Source organism: Acanthisitta chloris, unplaced genomic scaffold (assembly GCF_000695815.1).
Source record: "Acanthisitta chloris isolate BGI_N310 unplaced genomic scaffold, ASM69581v1 scaffold12055, whole genome shotgun sequence".
In the NCBI taxonomy this organism is placed as follows: domain Eukaryota; kingdom Metazoa; phylum Chordata; class Aves; order Passeriformes; family Acanthisittidae; genus Acanthisitta; species Acanthisitta chloris.
In genome coordinates this window covers 33,609-59,968 of record NW_008673215.1, presented here as the reverse complement: position 1 = coordinate 59,968, position 26,360 = coordinate 33,609, and the positions used below count along the sequence as shown (strand labels likewise).

The 26,360-nt window shown below is 39.6% G+C and overlaps 1 protein-coding gene across 2 annotated transcripts in view; it reads left to right on the top strand.

The window, feature by feature from the left end:
- Positions 1-16,525: 16,525 nt before the first annotated feature.
- Positions 16,526-26,360, top strand: part of SULT4A1 (sulfotransferase family 4A, member 1) — an 11,107-nt gene continuing 1,272 nt past the window's right edge. The window contains exons 1-6 of one of the 2 annotated variants that reach the window (XM_009074853.1): positions 16,526-16,653; positions 18,353-18,433; positions 18,550-18,676; positions 21,373-21,467; positions 22,888-23,026; positions 25,430-25,687. In XM_009074853.1, coding sequence (XP_009073101.1) covers positions 16,591-16,653; positions 18,353-18,433; positions 18,550-18,676; positions 21,373-21,467; positions 22,888-23,026; positions 25,430-25,437 — 513 coding nt within the window. In that variant the 5' untranslated portion in view covers positions 16,526-16,590 and the 3' untranslated portion in view covers positions 25,438-25,687. Of the gene's footprint in view, positions 16,654-18,352; positions 18,434-18,549; positions 18,677-21,372; positions 21,468-22,887; positions 23,027-25,429; positions 25,688-26,360 lie in introns of those variants that run through there. The other variant, XM_009074852.1, reaches the window with a different exon arrangement.

Here is a 26,360-nt window from a genome sequence, read left to right as displayed (position 1 = left end):
GCCGCCGAACCGCCTGGCTGGCCCCGGTGTCCTCTAACCGAACCGCTCGGGGATAAAGATGCTGCTCCGGGCAAGGGATATCTCGCTCGGCGCAGGTGTCGACGAGCGGGAAGATCTATGGCAGAAATGTGGTGAACAGGTTTGCTGTCTGCTCCGCATCTTCCTTCCTCCTGCGCTCCCGCGGCGGCTGCTCAGATCGTTCTGGGAGAACATGTGCTCCAAGTACATTCTCGCTGCACTGTCTGAATCACCAGAAATATCTCCTGTTTGCAGTAGAAGTGTGTGTTGCTCCAGTAAATGCATCCTTTGGCTGCTGTATACGGTTCAGGTTTCTGCTTTTAATGTCGTATTTCTGGATTTCTTATCCTCTCCCATTTCCAAGCAAAAATATTTAGAGAATTAACATTGATGGAGTGCTGTCTGCAATATGGGAGCTTTGTACCCCACTTGATAGAATCAGATAAACTGCTTCTTATTAAGTGCGTTCTTGACTGACTTTTTTCCTGACAATAGATGACCTCTTTCTAGAAAATGCAAAGTCCACTGGACGTAACAGATGTTAGCTCTGTAAATGCCCTTGTAAAATGATGTTTCAGTGTTGTAGGTTTATGACTTAGTTCATTGTTTGTTGTATGAATGGCTAATGATTTTCAATTTCTTGGTGTGCTGCTTCAAGCATGCACATTTTCTGTGGTTTAGCATCTATTATGTTATCATTTCTCAACCAGTTTCAAGTATTTCTCTTTACATTTTTGGATAATTCATTACTAATGATGTTATTAAAGACTAGCAAGAGCTTGATAGATAATACATTAGATAAGGGATAGTATTTAGATGGATGGCCCCCAAAATATTAGGATTAGGAGTAGACAGCTCCATTTTAAATGTTCTTTTAAACTGTCTTTTTCAAGATTTAAAGCATACAACACAAACACTATTTAGTTCTTTCCATTTTAAGATTTCAGTTTTGAGAATCTGTGTTTACAATGTTCCTGTGTTAGTATTGCACCCCAACTTCATATTGACGTGTCGTCAGCTCACCTCAGCATCCTGCAGTCAGCCACAATATCATTAATACATCAGTTGGCAACAGCTTAGTTTTCATGGCTAGACAGTTGGCTGTGCAGAGCCAGCTTGCATAATCATATTTAATTTGCTGGTTTGTGAATATAGCAACATAATATTAGGCCTCTTGGGGCCCCAGCTCAGGCCAGTGACAGGGAACTGTCCACTTGCAAAGTTAGTGGCAGTGCTTACTGCAAGGGGATTTACCAACAGGCACTGGAAGAAGAAAAGAAGATTGAGAATTGGGGCACTAAAACTGAAGGTACAGTGTTGTGTAGAGGAGCTAGGGGAGCAGCCTTGGGTTCAAAACAGATGCCATAGTATTTTAATTGCCAGGAAATAGAATACTTAGCTGGTGAGTAATCTGATGGCCATGTTGTGGGAATAGGCTGTGGACAATAATAGCATCTTCAAGCTCCACCTTTTTGTAGCCCAAAGTCTGCTGATACCCTTGGCACTTGTTTTGTCAGCTGATCCTATGTGGCTTACAGCTCACTGCCTTATTTAGGGCTTCTGAACGAATTGTCAAAGGGTCTGCTGGCTAGGGACAGGCATGTCAGTAGGAATTGGGCTGCCCTAGGATGGTTCCTATTGATTTAGCCAAGGTCATGCTGGAATTCTACAGCAAAACCAGGAATTAAATCCAGAACCCCAAATTCCTGTATGTTACCCTAACTACAGCTTCATTTTCCTGTCTCTCAGTAGGGTTGCTACGGATTTTTTTGTTTACTGGATCTGATCAGAGTTTTCATAATGTTGATGTAATGAAAACAGAAGGTTTGCAAAACAGATTTCATGCACAAAATCTAATTATTTGGGGTGAAGTACTTCAGTTTATTCTGGTAAGCTGTAGAGGTAAAACATGGTTAGCACCACTTACCTTTTTTCTGTTGATAAATTGCATCTGAAAATAATTTCAAGAATATTTTTGACAGCAGAATTTTAGGATAAGAAAAATGCACCAATGCCAAAGAGGTTCAACAGAAAACTTCTTTCTTGCTCTTAAGGAAATCAGTTTTGTTCAGTGTTGCACCAGCTCTCCATCTGCTCAAACTGTGGAAAACACAGAAACAAGCCCTTCTGCTAGATGTGAGGCCAGAGCTGTGAGCTCTTACTGAACCCCATGCTACAGTCTGGGAGCAGAAGGCTCCATCAGTAGCTGTTGACCATATGTTGGCTTATCTGGCAAAGAAAATACACAAGTGGCTTAGAGGGTCAAGGCTGTTTCAGCTGTCCTAGGGACTGATGAAGTGATCTCTATGCCTGTATGCCATGTGGAAGACATTATACTCTGCAAGACTAGACAACACAGCTCTAAACATGTGAAATGGAGGTAGGGCTTGGAAATAGTTACAGTTATTGGTAAATTGGGAGTGATCCAGGAAAAAGCTGGTCCAATAATGGTAGAAAATCAAATGTACCAGTGGCCTTACTGGGAATAATGTAATAAGCCTAATGGAAAATGGCTCTGCTTTATGTGATTTCCACTGATGGATGGCTGAATAATGATACTCCTTATATCTTTAATTATTTTTAACACCTGTGTCCAATCAATGGTAACAGCTTTTGTGAGCTTCTGGACTAGGAGTTTATGCCCCAAACCCAGAGACTCACTGAGACACATAAATATATGAACATGTGTCTATGGTCATACATGTGGTAGTACTGTAACTATAGAAAACCTTTTTATCATGATGCATAATTTAAAATCAGGTGTGCTACTGCTCCTCGAGAAATGAAATCAGAAGTTTCATCTTTCGTGTAACTTTGTAGTGCAGAATGAGGAGGCTGAATGGGATGCACTGAGATTTGCAGGAGGAAATGTAAAAATAGAAGGCTGTTCTCTATAGTATTAAATAATTGGAGCTCATGAGACAGATTGCTTCACAGATAAGATACAGATGCACTGTTCATAGGAAGCACTGTGCCTCTGTCACAACTTGCCTTGAACCATCTCATACTGTGGACTTTTTATACACCACTTAAAAATTAAAATTCTCCTCTGTGATCTTAAACTACAGAATTAATGAATAAGCAAATTATTTCATGGTATTCCCTCAGTCACCGTGCTAAGAGCTGGATTAGCTGCCTGTTAAGGTTAATGATTTCAGTGGAATTAAATCAGTCCCTAAAGTATAGTATTGAGTTCAGGTTCACTCCATGTTTTGTTGTGTCTTGCGATGCTAACCCTGACTGTACATGATCTGTCCATTTGCTCTGCTCATAAGTGGTGTTCAGCAGTTTTCTTAATAGCATCTTGTATGTGTTCTATATGAATGTGTATTTTGCATTCTTGGGTCAAAGCCCACAAATTAATGCCTTTTGCAAAACTGGTAATTTGAGAAAGTGAGCTATTTACATTAGTAATAAAGCTGTCTCGCCCATGTTGATTATTTTGCCAAATAATTTTATGGAGTTCTGTGTGGGGAAAATGTCAATAGTTGGGCAAGTATCAGCTTCAAGTCCAGCCAATTCATGAGAACTTGAGTTTAGTGCTGGACAGAGGGTCAAAAGAACAAGTGTGGCATAAGGCCTTTACCTGTCTGGAGGTGTTTTTTTTATAGATTTTCAGTTTTCCTTGCAGCACTGGAGTTTTGTAAGTACCCGTTAGCTGGTAGGGAATACGAGGCTGACTCTAGGCCTTTGGCTTAATGAAGTGCCAACAATGAATTTGCAGATCAGTTTAAGCAAAGCTTTCATGTGTGTACATTCACTCTTTCAAACTCTTTCACACTTACTTCCAGTGTTATGAAATGAACCAGAAAGAGCTAATTTGAGTTGTTCATTATATTACTTGTTTAAAAGATTCTGTGTGTACAGAAGGTCATGCTTCTCATGGCATCTGTTAGTAAAGTGCATTGCATGTGCTGTAGGTTCTCTGGCTCCTCCTGCTCTTTTATGCTTATTCTAGCTCTAGCACTCCCAAATCCAACACTTCCTCTTGCTGAGTCTCCAGCCCCTTCCACAGCTGATGGAGGAGCTCTGTTCTTCATCTTTCTCTGCCACATCTCAGGGGCTCTGTCTGCATTCTTCCATGACTCATGTCCCTCATACTATAATCCCTGTTAACCTTTCCATGCCTGGGATTCTATGTGCCCCAGAGTTTTCTTCTGTTATGTGGAAACTGTTGTTTGATCTATTGGCCATTGCAACTATGACTGTGACAATGACAGCTGTTGAGCTGTGAACTCCATATAGAGGGCACAAAGTAAATCCCAGTTTTCTTGTTTGTCTCATTCTCCGCTAAAATTACTAGACTTCTGCTCATCAACATCTAGAATATTCTTTGATCAGACTTGGCACTCACAAATTACTACACTTAATGTAAAGGGAGGCTTGAAGTTTTGAGGGTGTAGGCACATGTATTTATTCTCTGGCTATGAAGCTGGTTTAAGGCTGTCTTATCTCTGGCCTCTTATTTCTTCCCCATCCAGTCTTAGCTGTCTGTGGGACCATGTTATAAAAACATATCGGCAAAATCTTGATTTAAGAATTACAATATAAAGAAAATGCCAAAATCTTGCTTTGTTTGTCTTGTGCGATCCTACCCTTCATGTTTTCCTCAGACTATAAAAGTCTTTTGACAGTGAGGTTATATTTACAGGTAAGACTGGTATTATTGTACTTCACAGTAATACTCTTATTATTCAATATAAAGAGTATTATTGCTGGACTAAGATTATGTGGCTAAACAAGACCTGTGCATGCAAGGGTGTCCTGCAGTCTGTGGACATCTAACCCACCAGCTAACATACCTGCAGTGACCTGCATTTAGCAATCAGTGGGTAGGTGACTGGTCTACACGGACCTACATTGATCGAATCTAATGTCTGGGATCACTCTGACTGTATCCTCTATTACCTGCCTGTAAGACTTCCCCAGTTATGGCTTGGTAAGTTGTACTTCTTGAGTGCTCTGGCTTGCTGCCTAACTAGCTAACATGTCCTAGCGGCCTCTGCATGATGTGACAGGCTAAAATGTCTGAGCCTAAGGAATCCAATTCTTCCCACCTATCCTGATATGCATAGGTTGGACACTGCTGGCAGTCAGTCCTGATTTGTGCAGCCATAAATGAGAGGAGAATCAGACTGAAAGGTTGCCCAAGGATGTGCCTGAGCTGTGTGAGACTCTAGGCTGAGAGCTGTCAGACACAGTGATGTGTGGCAGCTGCGGTGGATTGCAGAGGTTTACTCTGGTAATGGCAAGTCTGAGATAGCCTTATGCCATTGTAGCTCTGGCTGCTCAGGGAACATGAGCATCCACACGGATGTGTGTGTGTTAAATTAGTTGACTTATCTTAATTTCCAGTATTCATGTATGGAACTTCTCCCAAGAGTTTTGTTGATATTATTATATGACAACAGTTTTGCAGTTGCAAAAGAGCCAGATTCTACTATTCTGGATTTCTAGTCCTGTTCTCTCTGCAGGATTTTGGTGCCTTGAGCTTAATCCATTTTTGTTTAAAGAATTAATGCAAATGTTACTAGCCCAGAGGCATGTCTCGAGAAATCATGAGGTTTGCTTAAAAATCAAGAGATTTTTACACAAAATCCATTTTGAATTCTTTCCGTTCACCTCTGGTTTTTGAGATGATATTATGCACACACTCCCCTGCAACATGGAATGATAAGAAACCTCTGTTAGTTTCATGAATATGGATGAACAACTTGATGTCTTTAGAATCAAAATATAGTATTTTTCTCTTTCAGCGTAATGTCACAGTTATTTGGATTCTTCAAGTAACTTATAAAGCTCAGATATTGTTCTGTTTCAGTGCTGTATGAATGTGCACCAGTTCCCTTACCAACTGGTCAGAAAGAATAGAATTCTCATTTAAACGGAGAGGGAAAGGCAAACTGCATTGAGTGATGGAGATGTGTTTTGTGAGCTGTCCTTTTAGGGACTGATTTACAGGGGCCATATTTGAATCTGATTTCATGCCCTTGGTGACTGAATTCATGTTCCTTCTACCATTTAGAAGAGTAAATACTCCATGTCTTAAACTCACTCCACTGAGGACCACTCAGATGCAGAAAGTAACACCTGTAGATAAGTGTTTCTGGGGGTTAAGGCCACGGGGTTCCTGTGCTTTGAAAGTCCCTCTGGAATGGGTCTGTCTTTTGTTTTACTTATGTATAGCTCAAAATATCTTTTGGTATTGACTCAGTCTTAAATGCTGTTAGGCAAAAAAAAACCAACAAAAAACATCAGATAATAAGTAATTGATGACAATGTTAAGTTTGTCACTGATGCATTTGGGTTGATTTCAATGAGAGTAGAATTGAATAGGTCCTTATGTGCCTCAAACAGGAAATAAATGCGGAGCAGAAAAATCTGTTGTTAAGGGAAACTCTTTTTTATTATCTAGCTAGGAAGAGGAAGAATTCTCCAACCACCTAATAGGTTTCAGTAGGTCTTTTGCAAATGTAGCATAATTGCTTGCCTGCTGTGAAGTGGTGCAAAACTCAAGCAACTTGCTTTTTGTAAACAGGCTCAGGGGAAAAAAGAAAGAAGGTTTTACCTTGTGTAGAGTGTATTCTGGACATGTGAAATCAGTATTGGCTGGTTTAAATGATGATGACCTCAAAGTCTAAGGAATTAGAAAATGATGTACATCAGCCAAACCCAACAGCCAAATATTCTCATTCCATGTAGATGTTCATTCATCATAGCAAAGATATCAATGAAAGAAAGCAAAATGCCTGAACATTAGGCTGAAATAAATTGTGTGCATCATTTTTTGTTCTTATTATGCAGTTTTATTAGATGAAGACTTTTCTCTTGTTGGATATATTAGGGATTCATACAGCCTTTGCTGAGGGGAAGGACCTACCCCCTGTATTGTCTCATCAGTGCTGCTTTACAAGTGATGCAAGTTTTGGAACACTGGGCACATGATGTGACTTTTTGGTTAGAGATTCTATGACCTTGGATAAGTCATGTAATCATTTAGTCTACGTTTCCCACTGGAGGCATGTGAATGTATTTCTTCTCTAACAGAATATTTCATATATAATGACTTATGCTCCAACCCCTTCTGCAGCTCCATTGCCCTTCTCTGGACTCACTCCAGCACCTCAATGTCTTCTTGTAGTGAGGGGCCCAAAACTGAACACAGGATTCAAGGTGCCTCACCAGTGCTCAGTACAGAGGGACAATCACTGCCCTGATCCTGCTGACCACACTATTGCTGAGACAGACCAAGATGTCATTTGCCTTCTTGACCACCTGTTGATGCAAGGCAGTCACAAACACAGGTTAACCATGCAGTTCAAAGCCTGTTTACTGCTGATCAGGGTTGCCAAAAGTAGCACAGAAGAGCTGCAGGCATTGCTAAAATTGGATTGTTCTATGCATGTATAGCTGAAGTGCACGTTAATAATGATCAGTGTCAGTGCTTCTATTGGATCACCAGTGCTTTCCATCACAAATAGTGTGTTCTCTTTAACAATTTTGCTGCAATACTGTAAACCCATGGTGATATAGATTGGCTGAGCTCCTTTTATACTCCCAATTAGATCTATTTCCATTTCTAATTCTGGAGAGCAGCAATAGAAATGGAATAGAAATGGCTGTGGTTTGCTTAAAGCTGCAATCCATCTGACAAAGTGAATGACTGTGTGCTGCATATGAGTGAGGGCATGGGTACCGTGCAGAGTGGTTTTGCTTAGTGCAGCTATAATTTGGGGGGGATTCTGTTTGAGGCAAAATGCTTTACTCCCTGACCTTAGACAAGCAATAGCTGACTAAACAGGTTCTGTAGAGGGTAAACAATGTTTCTGGAAATTCTAAAACAAATGGGCTGCCTTATTCTTAATGTAACAACCTAGTATATGCAAAAGCACATTAATGCGTAGGCAGGTTTTGCCTAACAATTTTCCTGGAAGGGATTGAGACTGAGGCAGAGAATTGCATTTTGAGTAGTGACAGACATCTTCTGAAATACACATAATTGCCATCTAGGGAGAGGAACATGTTCACAGCAAAGGATATGAGGGCTACCTCAACACAAGTTTCTAATAGAGATGCCCTATTGTCTCCTGATTTCTGCTCCTGTTTCAATCAGCAGACCTCACTACAAGGCTCTGCATTTACCCACAGACCATATTGTGACTTGTAGAACAGGACACAGTGATATAGTTGTCCTAGAGGTCAGTGGTGCTAAGGGTAGGTAACTATGCACTCCTTTTCTACATAATGAAGTTCTTGAGAGTGATTTTAAAAAACAATGACTTGTCATTACAGCAGAGTTCTTTTCTGCATTGTTATCCTTGGTACAGTGTTTGAAAATGAAGGGAAATTAGGCACAGTGGGGAGGTTTTCTGTTGGAGATTGTGAGCTCCTGCTGGGGTAATGTACAATGCAATTTAGGCATGTTTTTTGATATAGGCTCAAAAAAGTTGGGAGAATAGGACTGCCAGAGGAAGCAGGAGGGCAGAATATAACTCAGGTAAGACTGGCATATGGGCATGTGCCTTCTTATGTGTGCTCTGAAGAGGAGATGAGATTTGGAAATTTGCTGATGCACCTTTTGCTCATCACTGCGAAGAGGTAGCATTGCTAGTTTACATGGCCAAAGTTTACCAGATATTTTTTAGATATTTGAAACAGAATCTGCCCTGCAGTATATATTAGCCAATGAAAGCACTCTCTCCCTGTGAATTACTATGCTGCTGGCCAACCCTTTGGTATGATCCTATGTGCTTACACTGTTGTCATGAATAGGTGTCTCTGAGTTGAGTCATGAGGATATCCATCAAAGGGAGGAGCTTGGGCAAAGAAGGTAACAACTTGATGTACTGGACTGACTTTAGACCTGGTCAACCTTGAATAAGTGTGGGAAGAGTGAAGAGACATGCTATTCTGTCAGATAGTTGGTAAGGGAGCAAGCAGGCTTATTTTTGTGTTCCTGACGTGTTATACATTTTTTGTTTTAGCATGGTAGGTTTTATGCCCTCTTATACCATGGGAACATGTTTGATTGGTGAGTAAAAACTGAAAGAGAATTGATCTAAAGTATGGGTAGGTGTCCTCTTTTAAACACATCTGTGCTAGTGCAGGATGTTGGTGTCCTTGCCCTGCTGTTTGTCATTTCTCTTAAGAAAACAACTCACAGAGTATTTTGTGTGGATGCATTCTAGTTTGTCCTGGGCAAAATTTGCTAGGTGAGTTGATGCTGAAAATAGAAACTCCTTAAGCTAATTTGGCTGATCTAATTTTAAGTGAATTGGAGCAGTTTGTGTGAAGTTACTCCGTTAGTGATGACACCTCGTGCAGACATGATGAGCATCCATAGATAAGGAGAGCCCAGCTAAAGCTTAAAGAGAAAAGTTAAATTCTTTTCATCTTGATACCAAGAAGTATTGGTTACCAACCAATAGCAGATGTCTGTGAAGGACCTGTGACAAAATCTGGGGCACCTAAATGTGATGAAGTCATGGATGTGGAGACAAGCTTGAAGACAAAAATCATGACTCTTCAATAAGAAGGCAAATGAATACAAACTTGTGGCTTGTTGTTTTGAATACCTATGTCTTGAGCAATCTGCGGACCTGGCATAGTTCTTGGAGCTGTTAGTATACTACTTACTGGTACTTGCTGCAGTGCATGTGATGATGTTGTGGCTCATTAACAAGAAATTAAAGGAAACATTTTTTCCCCCAGCTGTCCTCAGCAAGAGGTCTTTGTCTTTTGGACCTCTGCCTGCTGGGACAGATTGAAGTAGCCATGGGTTAGATGCATGGTTGGAGAGTATGTAACTCTTGAGCTATGTTTCTTCTGGCTGTATAAGTCTAAAGTATGAAATGCAGTCAATCTGGTTATCTACTTCACTATGGATGGTTACACTAGGAAACTAGTACACAACAAAGGTTCTGACAAGCTGTCATCCATGCTGTTTCCTTTCTAGCACATTCCCTGGCAGTTTTACACTCTCACAGACAGTGTGCTCCCCAGCTGGAGCCATGGGCTGTCCCCAGGAAGTGCTGGATGAAGCTGTCTTTGGGGAATTGATCTCTGTGGATCTGGGTTTGGCTGTCCTGCATGTCCCCCCAAAGAAGAGGACCTGGGGTGTTTTATTTACCAGCGTTGATCCAGTTTTAGGATCCAGCATGTTCCAAAGTGTCAGGAGGTGTTTTTCTCCAAGCAGCTTCTGTTGGTGTTAGGTGTGGAAAATCCTGCCTTGCATGCATTGCTGTAAGGAAGTGGAGCTGCCTCAGCAGCTGATGCCTGGTTTGAGACACGCTTTAGTCGATTCCAGACTGTCCATCCTGTCCTCTATTGAGTAGTTACTGTGCTGATGTAAGGAAGAATTAGGACTCAGGCCATTTTTTAAAAAATAGTACTAATGCATTAGCCAAAAATAGCACTGCTTTGTAACCATTTCCTGAAAGCAATGCTTTAGAATACTGTATTATACATAGCAGCAATAATTCTGTGGATAATACATGTATGTAAACAGTTCAATGACAGCATTTTTACCAAACAGAAAGCAGATTTTACTCCTAAATAGAATACAGTTTTCATAGTTTGCTGTTTATAGCCTCTGGTGAAACACATTCAAAACACAACTCAGAATTAATGGCCCCGTGTCTGCATTCTCTGATGTGAGTTTAGTGAAAGACAAGCAGAATGTGTTGGTTCTGGTTTAAAAGCTGGTAGCTGCAAGTGGAAAAATAAACTGATTAATAAGTCTAAACATCTAAGACTGTGCTTACTGAATGTGGCTGGAAGTTGTGCGTTTAACACTTACTTTAAATGCAGTCTTACTTAAGTTGTTGCCTTCACTTTCAGAAGGTCTGGATTCACTTTCCTCATGTACCCCAGAGTCCCTTGGCAGATCACTGTTGACTGTGGGGCATTTAGGCCATGTAAAAGGGGTATTAATCTTAGAGGATGAGTATTCAGGCCTTTCTGAAAATTGAGTCCTCTAATACATATTTAATTGATCAAATCTAAAATAGTGGCAATATAGCATCACAATTTCAGTCTTTATTCTGAATCCCAAGACTCATTTGGGAACAGAAGAATTGAAAAATGTGATGCCAAGGTGTACACGTTATTTTTATTTTTAAAACCCTAGTTGATAATGAAAATCCCTTTTCTTAAGCCAGGTGGAATTCGAAGATGTTGGAGAGCTTGACCTCAAGAAGAGAGATTTTTATAGTTTGGAAATGTTTGTCTTCTAATAGAAAAATCTAATTTTCCCTCCTTTGTTGTAGGGTGAAGATGAATCTGTCATACTTACCTGCAGATTTACACTGAAATTATTGAAAGGGGAATGAGCTTGCAGGCAATTACTACGTGGGGCTTTGCTGTACAGCACTTGCTAGACCAATCTGACAGCTTTAGCAGTTCTCATTTTTAATGAGCTCTTACATCTACCAATGCTATAAAAAAATTATGAGTCATAATGGATCTGTTGCATTGTATTACCTGAAACTTGATCAAGCATCAGCAGATCAAAGTGCAGCTAATTGGGATTGCTAGATTATTAATACTAATATTAGTATTTCTTTATTTGATTTTTCCATGTGGTTTCCAAACAACGGGGGAATAAAAGGAATATACAGAAGACCTTTGCGTCCTTGGGCTGCAGTTTTGTCTCATGTTAGCTGATATGAGAGAAGAAACTACATTAGAAACCACGTAGGGAAGCAAAATTTCACAGGAAATCTTCTGGGTTTGTATCTGCTGCTTCACTTTGAACAAATCTGTGAGGTTTGGTGGCTTCACAGGAGTGTGCCAGTGGCCAGAGGGTATTGAGAGGAGCCAGAGAACAGCTGCATTAAAGAATATTTCTCCCTCCTACAGTGACTGAATTTGACATTGAAAGACATCTAATGCGTAGAAGCAGAAAGGAGTAGCTGTGGTGTTTCAAAGTTTTGGCTGTCTTGCTGTGCTGTCTGGTTGCTGCTGCAGCAGTCCCTGATAAGCAGAGGCAGTGTGGCCACAAACTGACTTTGCTAGTGCTGCTGAGGCTTTGCCCATGAGAAAGAGTACAAAGGAAGAGTTCTCAGTCATCATAGGGCCTGCTGTAGGCATGATAAGATTTTTAATGAGTCCTGATTTTTGTGCATCATTAGGTATCGTGGAAAAGGACAGTGCATCCCAACTAGCACAATTTCACACTGCTGTTACTGGGCTGCTTTAGTGCATGCTTGTTATGCAGAGTAGGAATGCAGGTTCACAGATAATTTGAAAGGATCTAAAACTCTGCAAATTTTGGCAGTAGCTTATCACAGCTGTTTCCCATCCCCTCTTTCCAGATATTGTGTGATAAACTGGAACACTGTTTTCTCCTGGGGCATTATATTGGCATAACAGAAGAGCTTGTCAGGGAAGAACATTTCTCAGGTGCATTGCACTGAAGTTCCTCAGATGCTGACTGGCTCCGTTTTCGTTGGAATTGGATAAATGTAAATGAATTCTATGTCTGTTTTGGCAGTATGACCTTGGAGGTAGCAGGGTCATCAGCCTTCCTCCAGGATGAAATATGGGTCTGCCACAGATGAAAGAAGGAAGGGTAGAATTGCTGGGCACTTGTGCCTCATGTCCAAAGGCTGACAGGTTAATCCTGTTTGTCAGTGATTGTTTATTCTTTCTGTACCATCCCATGCACTCTCATGTGTTCAGCAACTCCAGGAGAAAACAATGGAAGATACTAGAGATGCACAAGATCCATTGCCTTGAATAGCCATTACCTTGGCCAGGCCAGAAATCTAGGGGGTATAAAGAAAAGCCCTGCATCTTTTTTTTTTTTTTTTTTTTTTTTTCCCTTTAGCTTCTTCATCTTTTTCTTCTTTCCAACAAATACCATCATTTTACCTTTTACGGACAAAGTTTCTGTGACATTTATACCTGGCCAGGTTTTGTGTTTGACTGGGATTATTGGAGGTTATTCACATAATCTCCTTTGAAAATCTCAATTTCAGCAATTTACTGTACTTTCCACCCATAAAATGGTGGTTCTTGCACATCTCCACAGAGATTGCTAAGTCAGTTGGGTCAAATGGCCAATATCTGTATGCTTTATACAGAAAAGGGGAATCAGGGGCTGCAGCAGAAGACTCACATCCCTTCACACTGTGACAAATTTAATAAATTCCACTAGCTCTAGTCTAGGGTTTTCATCTCATGCATAGGTACAGTATCCCAGTTTGATTTACTTTCCAGCCAGCTAGTGTTCCCAGGGGCTAGAAAGTCTTGCCTTAGCTGCTAGATCTGGAATTTGGGCTGGCAGTTGTCTGTTGCCAGGTTAAGTCATCATTTCTAAGCCAAAAGGATATTCAGCTCTGATAGCTTTAATTTGAGTTGGTTTTAGCCCTAGTAGAGATGCAAGGAGGTCATGTGTATATAATCACATACATAAAGGCCTTTAGGGTTTTATTGATTTTTGGTTTGTTCTTTTGAACAGGGAATCAGGTCGATGATAATGTTTTACCTGGAGCTCTTGGAACGTGTCTATGAGATAAATGGTAATTGAATAAAAGTTAAAAAAAAATCACAGTTCCCTCAAAAGTTAATTCTCTGGTTTTCATATGCATTAACACTCTGAAAGTCCTAAGCAGAGTAACTTGAGTGCTAATGTGGAAAATAATCAGGGTAATGCAGTGAGTGACAAAGGTGAAAATTAGCACAGGATTCGTGGGTGAGATAAGCAGGATCAGGGATCCTACTGCAGGTGTAGGAAGGAGAAATTCTAACCTACTGTGTGGCCAGAAGCCAAGAGTGTAAACTGTCAGCTTGCAATCCTCCCCTTTGTAGAAGAAATACTGCAGAAATTCTGTTTGCTGTGTGAATTGGCATAGGGTGCTGAGTATATGCAGCACTACATACCTACCACAGGAATTTAAATATGTGCACGCTAATAATTAATACTGAGACTCACAGATTTAAACACTGTTTTAAAGAACATGTACTTGGTGGAGATTTTTATGTTACTGCCTTCAGTACCTGCTGTGTGCTCAGCATTACTCTTTCAATGTGTCACTGGTTTTGGTGGGAACACATTTAGATGAAAACTTTTGATCTTCCAAAGATCCACGTTAGATGGGTAATATGTCATTTCCCAGCTCTGCAGTGCTCCATGAATCTGCTAGCAATAAAGTCAAGTGTAGTGCATGGTCACAGGTCTGAGCAGAACTAGGGAAGGCCATGGCAGGGCTGTGCTCCCTGTTCCTCCCTTCCTCCTCCTCTGGTGAATCTACCATAAAAGTAGAAGTGAGGGCCAGGGAGCACAGCTGTGCAGAGCTGGTAGGGAACATGTTGCTCTCCTGAAGTTTCAGTATAGTTCTGCCTCGACCCTGTGGCCCTTCTGTATTCAGAGACACAATGGGGATGGCTGCTTTTTGCCAAAAGTGGTAATAAAAGCAAAAAAATGCTCTTAAATTTTCTGCCCTATTTGTGTTTATTCTTCTGTAGTTTAAAAAAGGATTTTTTTGTTTTCAAGAGGGTTTGAAATCTTCTCCACCTAAGGAGGAGATGTATCAAGCGACTGAAAAGCCTCTTAGGGTACATAAATGCTGTTGAGTTTTGAGTGTTTAACCCCTCTAAGATTATTTTTCATATGGATAGTTAAAGGATCAAATTGCACTCACAAGTGAAGCAATTGAAGTGAAGCTGAGCAACAAAAATCCCAAGAAAGTCCTGGTGTTGTTTATCCCTCACAGTTATTTCTTTTCCTATCATGGAACAAAGTTGCTGTAATAGCATTTTTCTTTGCAGGTGGAATTGGGAATACAGAGATAAATTATGGAGAACCAGGGTGTCTCCTGTCAGAATAAATATTTAATGAGAACAAGGGTTGTGCTCATTCAGAGCCACAAGGACTGATACTAAAGTACTATATGAATGTTAATTTTAATGTATAAAATATATGCTTGAACTTAAAAATGCAGAGTGAACAGCCTCAAGGGCAAGTGTGTATTAAGGCTGTGACAGGTGTCTCTGTGGGTGCTGATAATGTAAAAGTGTCATCTGCTTTTTTTTCCCCCCCCTGCTTTTTCAATTTACCCACCAATCAGCCAAGGAGCAGGAATCTTAAAGTACTTACTCTCCAAAGCAATTCTTGGAGCCATATGTTCTTTCACATTGTACCCAGGCTGTGTTCATTCTAACCATCAGCCTCATTTAACTGTTTCTATCTCAGATTAAAAAATATCAGAACTATGATACTTGAGTTTTCTTTGTGTTACAGAATACAGAATTTGTACAGAATGTATCTGTTAGTGTACAGTCATGCTAGTTAACACGAATTAACTAGTGACTGTCACAAGTTACTCACAGCTCACAAAGTATTTTCAAGTTCAAACAGTAACAAAAGGCATGACCTCAGAGTTACAGCTCATCTTTCCAAGGACATGGGATGTTGAGGCAGACTTGGGCTTTGTAACAAGTTCTGGAACAGTCACTTGTTACTTTAGATGACACAAAACAGTGAATAAATGCTGGTCTCATTTTCCTTACTGCTCACAACTCTGGTGATTGGTCTATCTTTTGCAGTATCTAGGATGTCCTGTACCTTGTGACTTTTCATCTAAACTGTGGGGTCCCTTCTGTGCTAGCTCGCTGTGATCTCTCCCCATTCTGTTCCTCCATCTCACCAGAAGCCTATGCTTTTCTCTTCATAAGCCTCTCTCAAATATCTCTGTCCCTTTGTTTATTCTCACCAGAAGCCTATGCTTTTCTCTTGATAAGCCTCTCTCAAATATCTCTGTACCTTTGTTTACATGGTTTGAGGGTTTCCTACCTGCCTACAGGTAAAATCATTTAATTTAGTTTCCTTGTTCAAACTTCTAATTGGAATACCTATTAATTTTCCAAAGGCCAGTCACTAAGGCCATAACAACTAGTGGTTGCTTTGTGAATGTCCTTGGACTGGGGAGAGATACATAACTGGGGCCTCTAAAGCTTATGACTGACTCACTATGCATTGATGCATTCAGTGGTTTGTCCAGTCCATAACGTGGAGGCATAAATAGACTCTCAAGTCATTGCATAACACTGGCATTGCCTACAATTTAGAATAAAGGACACTGGCAGTTTCTCACTGCAGCCACTAATGCATTTTGTGAACTTGGGTGACCTCTGTTTTCCTCCTTTTTTAATTTCTAAAATGGAAATAGCAGTATTTTGCCTAGGTAACATTTACAGGGGAAAAACTTTGTAAAATGCTTTCTAATTCACAGGTTAAATGGCTTGAAAATGGAAATGTATTAAAATTATTATTGAAGAAAAAAACTCAGGTCTTTTGCATGAAAGGAAATTTTCATGTGTTCAAAACAAAACTACGGGAGCTGACATACTATGTTAGAACAGTAGTTACAGACTTAGCTCACAGCAGACTGTTGAGGACAAAAGTTACTGTTATTTCTCTGTTTAGGTCTCCCTTCATATGCTTCTGTTTAGGTAAGAACTGTAATGCAATCTGTTCTCTTTCATTGTCTGGTTTATGCAGGCACAGGCTTGCTACAGGAAGTGGTATATCTAGTGAGTCAGGGAGCTGATCCAGATGAGATTGGACTAATGAATATAGATGAACAACTTCCAGTCCTAGAGTACCCTCAGCCTGGTCTGGACATCATCAAGGTACAATTTATTGCAAAGAAAGTCTTTCAGCATTTGGATATCTTTTCCTGGTCTGGACATCATCAAGGTACAATATATTGCAAAGGAAGTCTTTCAGCATTTGGATATCTTTATCCTCAGTTCCATATTTATCATTTCATTTCATCTTGTGTCCTTGTCCTTTTCATCACTCGACTTGCTCAGTTTGTTGGAGTGATTCAGAGTACTATTAGGTTATTTTAAAATTGCTTTTGTTAAGCTTTATTGTACTCTGCTTAATATTTTAGATGTTCCTCCATGTCCCAAATATCTTGGCAGTGGGTTTTCTGATTAAAGGTTCCAGGTCTCCCTTGCTTATGTAAACAGAAGTTTCCCCAGTGAGGCAAATTTGCTTTGAATCCTTCCCTGAATTTGCAAAAGAGGAACGACAAATACAGAGATCTGTAGGTCTGTGTTCTCACTGCTCTGAATTTACACATCTAAATCTTTAGGTCCACAGATCCTGGGTCTCTACAGACTCTGTCGGTGTAGTTTGAGAACTGTGGAATATCTTGCATGAGATGATTTTCACACTATTAAGAGGAGAACTGTGGAATATCTTGCATGAGATAATTTTTACACTATTAAGAATCCCTTCGAGACTAATTGCATGGCATATAAGTGTGATCTTGTCATTGCTGTAACTGCTTCTAATATAGGCATATCTTGGAATCATTAGGCAAAATACAGGGCTCCATCCAGTGATAGCTGCAGTACTTGTTGAATTGAGCTAGCTAAGGCTGGCACAGATAGATTTAAGCTGCTTCTGGTCAATGACAACTGCAGCATCAGCCTGATTTAGGCTGAGAGTATTTAGAGGTCAGAGATTGCTCTTCTTTTTCATCTGTGTGATGCCTAATCCAATGACACCTGATGCTACCCTGATGCAAATAAGTGGTGGCAATAATAAGAGGTTTAGTTTGAGATTACACATTATTGCCTATGCCACGTGCTAGCAACTTGATTCAATATGTATTTATGCAGTTTATAATACTAGAAGCTGATTGGTGTCATAAGACAATTTTTGTCTCAAATTACAGAAGAAAAACATCTGTTTGAAAGACATTCACATACTCAGATCAAACTTTGGGCCAAATTATGAGCTTAAAATAAGATGCAAGGGTAAAATTTTGAAGTGAAGATGTTAGGGGTAGTGTTTTCAGAGCTTCAAGTATTTTTCAAGGAGTTGTCGTGGAGACATCACTGGAAAAAAGTTAGTTTGATACGAAGAATCTTCAAATATTCATTATGAGCTTAAAATAAGATGCAAGGGTAAAATTTTGAAGTGAAGATGTTAGGGGTAGTGTTTTCAGAGCTTCAAGTATTTTTCAAGGAGTTGTCGTGGAGACATCACTGGAAAAAAGTTAGTTTGATACTAAGAATCTTCAACTATTATATTTTCTTTCTGAGAAGATTCTACAAATGGAAGTACTTTGAAAACAAAAGCGATAAAACCTCAAAACAATAAAAGCCCCAACACATTATCCAAACATTTGATATTTGAAAAACAGATGTAACTCCCTGACCTTGTTTCTAGTCTCAGGCTCCTATTAATTTAAGAAGTGAATTTGTGGACATGACTCACTATAGTAAAGGGCTTCAAGTATGACAGTTCAGGACAGCTCAGGATGCACCCAAAACTAGTGCTCAATAAGGAATGATTCTGTCTGCTTTGTTTTAGGAACTGACATCTCCTCGCCTCATAAAAAGCCACCTACCGTACCGTTTTTTGCCTTCGGACCTCCATAATGGCAATTCCAAGGTAAAATGAAATTAAATCAAGTTTGTTTAGCTATATTGGCAGCAGTTGCCTAAGTGCTTTGGGAAACAGGATGGAGAAAAAGCTTTCAATAAGATGATGTTTCCCCCCCATCACAGGTAATATACATGGCTCGCAACCCCAAAGACCTCGTGGTGTCTTATTACCAGTTTCACCGCTCCCTAAGGACCATGAGCTACAGAGGAACGTTTCAGGAGTTCTGCAGAAGGTTTATGAATGACAAGTGTAAGGACCTGTTCTTTCTGTACACACACATTTATTTTCATCTCTGCATTCCTTCTGCAAGTACAGAAATGAACTGGATAAAGGTGCATTTGTTTTGTATATACAGCAAGGAGGTTGCTACAGATAGTGCTGCATGGACTTAGATTTGTCATGGCCATGCATTTTGTGTATAATTGCCTTACAGTATTTGCCCCATGGGCTCAGCAGTGTTCTACTCAGGTCAGACAAAACTCTGCTTTACTCTTCTAAAATTCAGTCTGCAAGGTACCAGGTGCCTTGTAAAACGTGGTGAATACTCCTAGCATCATTTGATTTCAGTTATACCTCACTGTTAGCTACTTCTCAGGAGACTTTCTATTCCTCAAGTTTGAGGTTCTTTTCCTGGTAATTCCTTTAATATTTTAATTTCATCCAGAACCTCAAGGTCTGTCCCTTGTGAGATATTAGTTAACACACAAAAATCTTTGGTTTGCATGAGACTGCTCTGGAGTGCATCAGTAAGCTGAAGTGAGACCCTGTAAGAAGGCAGTTGCAGTCTGCTACTCTCTGAAAAATACAACTCTGTAATGAGACTACAATACCCTGCTTTACAGGAGCTCTTCAGCTGCTCACCCAGTAACTCCTTTGAGCAAAGGCTGTTTCATTACACACCCACCGTGTTCCCACTCAGGCTACACTGCCTGGAGTTAGCTCCATTGCACTAGCTCAGTAAACTTACAGGGAGGGCAAGCCCTATGTTCTTGCATAACTGCCTGCCATGGGGCTTTTTGACAGTGGGCTGCCACACTTTCTAGCTAGGAAGAGAAACATTTTCTACTGCCTTCTATTTCTCTACAAAATCTTCTCTGATACCTTAATGTGACACCAAGAATTCACCAGGTACACCTCCTCTGAGAGCAAGATGATCTCTAGATTCAGAGCATCAAACTGTTCTTCACCCTGGAATTTAGAGGAGTTGATGCTGAAGATGGTGTAAAATACTAAAGGCAAGAAAGAAGTAAAGCCTACCCCAATGGAGGTTATTTAACAGGCCTTAAAAACGGTTGCTGCTTTTTTTCCTGCAAGTCTGCAGAGAGGGTTAATGCTTTCCTCCCATTCCAGCCCATCTTCAGTTTTTTCATTTGCATTCCCTGAGAATAGGATGTTTGTCTGTAGCCCATGATTAAGAACTTCTAGACCAGAGATGTAAGAAAGACACATTAGAAGGTCTTCCAAGATAGGAGAAAGGTTTGGTGCTCTTTTCATTTAAGAAGCCCAAGAGTAATTTATATTTTCATCTTGTAGCAGCTAGCTGATTTATCACTACCTTCCATAGCCAATAAAACATCACAGTGTGTTCTGAGGCCATAATTCTGCAAATGGAGTGTTTGTAATACTGTAAATTTAGCATTTAGCTAAGAGTTTGCATCTCGTGGAAGCAATGCAGCAGAAGTCTGGTAACTGGAACATTTTCAATGGACAGAGAGGTCAGTTTCATAGAAAATAATCAGCTGACTCATTTTCAATTTTTATAAGAGCAATGGAAACCTTCCATTTTTGTTCCTTCCATTCCTAGTAATTTTTGGCAACAAAAAGCATTCTCTAGATCATAGGTACCAAGTACCAGTGTCTGAACTTCTACTAGAATGTTGACTTAATGAGATAAGTGGAAAACAAATGAATAAAATTTTGAGGGGAGGGTTAGGGCTTCCAGTAACCACTGCCTCAGCAGTGCTGGGAGCACAGGCCCTCCCAGCATAGAACCTGAGCTGCTCTTCAAGTCCTAAAACCACATGGAGCAGATATGGGGAACTGAAGACAAGCTGCTGGTGGCATGCAGGAGGTAGGAGGCATAATCTTCTCATCGTTGTCAATGCTGCACACTGGGCCTGCTCACAACTTGTGATGTATGGGGAGTACCCTATGACATCACTCTTAAGTTTTCAGGAGCACTCAACACCTCATGGGCATCTGGTTGCAGTCTGAACTTGTGTAATTGAGATAACGGATAACACTATAATTTAAACTGTGTTCTGGTATGTCTACAGAAGTTGTGTGAAAGTGTTAATAAAATAACCATAGAATAGGTCTTAGATTTTAGTAAAGGAGCAGAATATGTAATGATAAATAGAATATTCTGTCAGTACATCCCATGTTTTTGGCAATGATCATGAAGCATTTTTCTAGGTCCATGTCCTCAATACTTGTTTAAGAAAGGACAGTGGTTGTTAGCAATTCTTTGTCTATAATAGAGGAATTGCATGGAACTTTCCATGAGTGCTGTATCTAGCTTAAAAGTGAAGAAAGCTGCAGTGTGATATGTTCATTGCAAGACCTCATGCAGGTTGGAGTCCCTGGAAATTTGCCTGCTGCAAAGCTATCTGTGTCATTTTTATTTTGGCTCAATTTCTGTTCAACAGTAAGGTGTTATTAATACTGAGCTCCAAGAGGTTCATCATGAAATATGGTGGCATTTTCACTTGCATATTCGAACTTCATGCTAAGTTAGTTCTTCTGAATATTCCAAACTGATAGAAAACCTCTTTTTGAAAGTTAAGTTCCTTGCTTACATGGTAATGGGTCAGTACGAGACACTATTCTCCCGGGACTATGAACCACTCCAGTTAATTTATTTTTCTCTGTTTTTTTTCCATTTTGAAAATGACTTAGTAACAAAAGTGTTCATTTTCCTCATGCCAACCATAATGTCTTTGTAGTAGGATACGGTTCGTGGTTTGAACATGTGCAAGAGTTTTGGGAACATCACATGGATGCCAATGTACTTTTTCTCAAGTATGAAGATATGCATAAGGTAGGTTAGATGTAGCAAAATGATATTTTAATTCCATTTAGCATCCTAGTGTTTTAAAATATATAAAGCACAAAGTTTACTTCCAATGTCCATATGTGGGTTCCGTAATGTCTGATACCATTTTTAAAGCACTGGCATTTAATAGGTTCTGTGGACTTTAAACACTTTTGCATCCATATTAATTTACTCAGGAGTTGACCTGCATCTCTAGGCACCAAGCTGCTTGCAGAGAAGGCAGTGATGTGTATCTGTTCAGTACTAGCTACACTCAGCCCTGGGCATTCATTTAAAAGAAAAGTCTTGCTGCATGTACTGTATCAATGAGAAAAAAGTATATAATGAGTATTTTGTCCTATATATTTGGCATTTATTTTGATTATTTGGCTATTCTTACTGTTTTCTGTGAAATGATGTTGAAAACAATTAGGTATGATCATGTAGTATAAGGTGAACATAATTACTGGGTCCTTCAGCTGGACAATAAATCCACTTTAATCAGAGATCTAGTAGAAACACTACATAGAACATTGGTTTCCATTTCTAACTCAAGTAATATATTTTTGAGAGTTAATGGAATGACTTCCAAGTGTTTATTTGACTGGAAAAGTAATGCAAACATAGGGAAAACTCAGCTCCAGTCTCTAAACCTGTAAAAAGACAAAATCAGAACTCAGTAAAGCTGGGTAAATTGTAATTCCAGCTTTACTGAGCCTTCTGATGGAGTGGGGTGCTGAAAGAAGATGTAATACAATCAGTGTAAGTAAAGTTTAGTCGAAATTATTTCAAATCCATGGTTTTGAATAATTCTATGTTCCCTAGCTGTGCTCACTGGTGGATGCTTCTGAAAGGTGGTGGCATCACAAGTATCTTTCTGCTTCCTGATAAATATTATTGTCTTGTCCTTTCAACTCCAGAAGTCTTACTCATACTGAGGAGCCCTGGAATTCTGGAGAGGTTAATTAATGACTGCTTATTCTCAGAGGCCTCCTCACAAATCCTTTCCATCTATATGAATGCAGAGGCTAACAGTAAAAGAAGAGCTGGTCTAACATCTGTAGTTATTTATTTTGCCAAGATCAAAATCAGAGTAACTTAATTCCTCCAAAATGCACTGGTGTTCCAAAGTGATCAGTCACAGGTGTGGTGTTCTCTGAAATGGGAAGCATCACAGTTACTCTGCAGTTTCTAGTGTTTGAAGAGGTGAGCTTACATGACCATGTTCTCTGTCAACCTGTCTTACCCTAATTACTTGGAATGTGTGTATTTTCAGAAAATTGGAAGGAGGCAAAATTTTTCAGACAGTGCTATTTCTACTTGTATTTTTCGCACTCATCAGGATATTCTAAAATATTTTGACTCATTAAAAAAAGGCCATTTAAAATATTGTAAAATAAACTGTGTTTTAAATACTCTCTTACAGGACCTAGCAACAATGGTTGAGCAACTGGTGAGGTTCTTAGGAGTTTCTTATGACAAAGCACAGTTGGAATCCATGGTGGAACACTGCCATCAACTTATTGATCAGTGCTGTAATGCAGAAGCTCTTCCCGTTGGCAGGGGTATGTTCAAAACCCACAGTAAAACTCCTAGTGGAGAAGTTGCAAGAAGCAACTGACAGCTTAGTAACCTCCAGGATGTGTTAATATGTTGGTGAGATATTGCTGTGTAAAGGATGGGAGGTAACTGACTGTTGGTGCAATGTGGGGTGAGTTTGTTTTGAAATAATGTTAGGTAGAAGTCACCAAAAACAATGGAAAAATCAAAGATTAACAGTGTAAATTCAACACCATACAAACCACTCTGTTAGAGAGGCTTTGGCTTCAGTGGAGTGAGCTCTTCCTGCCGAGAAGACTGCACTGCTCCTTCTGACCTTTGGCATGCCAAACCCACACCATTTCTTACATTTTATCTTGGCCTAACCCATTGTTTTTAAGTATATCAGATTTTATAGAATAACAGATAATTCTAATTTGGAAGGCATAAAATTACAAGGACCTGTAACTTCTCTTACAAACGTTTTCATTGCCACCTTAGCTGTTTAAAATGTGTTTAGCTTCCAGGTGTTTATTCTGGTGAGGTCTTTCTCTGGAAACCTGAAGGTGCCCTTTGATGTGCTGATACATCTGTCCTTTGATAAGGTCAAGAAACCAAGTCCTTTCTTAGTTGCCTTTCAGAAGCATAAAAGAGTGAATTTAGGCTCCCTCAAATAATTTTCTTTTAGGCTGTTTTACAGCACTTAATAGCTCTTTTTAAAAATGAGGGAATAAGATCAAGATGGTCAGTTCCTATGTTAACCTCACAAATACCTTATCCAGACATAAAATAACTTCATACACTACTTTAATCCAGTTTTATTTGGAACTCTCCCTTGTTTGTCCATCCATAACCATGTTAGCACTTTTTGATACAGCATCATACATGAAACATGTTTATCATGACCATGAAAGTCTTTCAGAGGAATTGATTTACAGGTTATTGTCCCTGACTCAAGGATTATGACCTGAATACTTTGCTCTTAGATTTCTGTGTGTAGTAGCCCTTTCCATACTACCCCTCTCAGCCAACCCTCATGTGATCTGCAAATTATATCAGCTGTAATTTCTACAATTATTTTCAATTCTCTGATAATGATATTAAATATAATCAGTCCTTCTCGACTACTAATTCTGAATTGGTGTTATTCATTTATCATGCATTTTGCTGACATTATATAGTTCCATTGAAAAACCCACTGAAATCACATGCTTCAGGAAGGTCTGTCAAACTGTAGCCTTAACAACACTCAGTCAGGTTTGTTTGAGAGCAACTTTGCTTTGCCATGAAAGCAGGTTCACTGGAATTCTGTATTACCTTTGCATCTTGTCAGGGCCTTATGCCAGTTACTCAGCTTAGACTATTTGTCAGAATAACTGACCCAGCGTAACTTGTCCTGTTTGTATATTGGCACAAACATTTCAGAATGTCAAACTTTGAAAAAAAAAAGCCATTGTTCACACCTCCTTGTTTTGATCTGTGACTTTGCACATGGTATGGAAAAGTTCTTGGTGCATTCTGTAGGGGCTATGCACTCCAGTTATTACAGTAGGACCTGGAAAACTGATTTCCAACCCAATTCTCTACTATGAAGAAAAGATCACAAGATAATGAGTGCAGTAAGATGTCCTGAGGGCCTTGGATAAAGTGTTTGGTGTCAGTGCAAGATTTTACAAACAGCAGAGCTGTGTTCTCCTCTGTTGACTTGCATGTAACACAGGTTACATGGTTTGTTCCTGGTTTGTTCCTTGCCTCCACAACCTGGACACCTGTGGAGCAGCAGCACTCCTACCATGCTCCACACAGCCCAGAGCCCCCACCCTCGTCCAGTGAGAGCCAGAGAGGTGGTTGTGAAAGAAAGGTGAGGTTGTAATACAAGAGAACAAAGCTGCTGGTGAGACCTTCCACAGGCAGAAAGGTCAGCTCTGGTCTCTGCTGGCCAGTTCATCTCCATCTCCATCCGGATCAGCAGGGTGATCCCTCTTTGCTGCATGCACCATTCTGTACGTGCTGTGGTGTTTGTGGTTCTGTAGTGGAGTCTGCAAACCCTTGGCCTAGGGGCAGAGTCTCTTGTTTAGATTGCCTAGGAATGTTTCCAAAAGAAGCCTTCATTTTGCAATAGAGAAGGAAGGGAGTGACTGCAGTGAATGTGATATTTTGTCATTTGTTCGCTGTGTGCTTTTTAGTAAAAATATCCTTATTTTGAATTTCTTTTCTTTGCTGTCTCTGGCTTTTACAATATTTTGTTACTTCAAAGTGTAGCTTCATTAGCAGTGCTTTGTTCCTTCTCTGTTTGTTTCTGTGACAAGGAATGGTGGTGAAAACATGACAGCTTATTGTAATTTGTTTCAAATATTTTTAATTTGTCATTAGTTACATTTACTTTATTATTTTGCTTTATTTTAGTTCTTCATTTTTTTTTCTTTTAGCACATTGATCTTTACTCTGAAGATAACCCTGAACTGCTGTGAAAGCAGAACAATGATTAGATATGTTACTTGTATTTGACTCTTATCACATCATAATTTACGCTGTTGCATGATTCAAATCATAAACCAGGTGGGTGACTTTTTGACAAGCTATCAATTCATATGGTGAAAAAAGAGATGTTACAAATAATCCACTGAGTGTGTCCTTTGTAAAACTTGTCATTTGTCCATATATGTTGTTAGGGAGATTCAGAAATAAAAGGAAGAAGTATATTTTATTATTGTTATCGAAAGGGAAATACAGGTGTTTGTGTTTCATGCTGTAGTTCATGCAATTATAGTTGCCAGAGCAATACTGAAATCAGTATCATGTGTTCATGATTGTAAGCATTTTCTTAGTGTATTGGGGGTTTTGATACGGGAGAAATTTGGTGAAAACAATAAATGGCATTTTCAGTTTCAGGTTATTTTGATCTTTGGATCCTGAAAAGAAATTTTATCATACCTTCAGGAGTTACAGAAAAGTCCTCATTTCATAATTTCCCTTGCCACACATGCTATACCATCATGTTAATATGTAATATGTAGATGTTTCAGACAGTTTTGTCTTTGGACTCAATTATAAAGTTGCTTCATAAAAGCAATGGTAATTAAATTAAATGGGTATTCTTCTTATGCATCAAATGCATAATTAAGCTCCCTGCATGTAGCTTTGTTCTTGCTGTTATGATTAAACTCTCTGGTAGCACAGTCCCAATTCTCCTTTCATTTATTCCAGTTGAACAAGCCTGGATTTTGGCTTTATATCCAGCATAAATGAGAAGAGAATTGGGCCTCTCAGTCTAGTTACTCCATGGGGTGTATTCAGCCACAGGTCACCCTGGCTGTCTTTGGGTTAAATAAATTTTGGACTGCATTGAAAGGGTTGTTC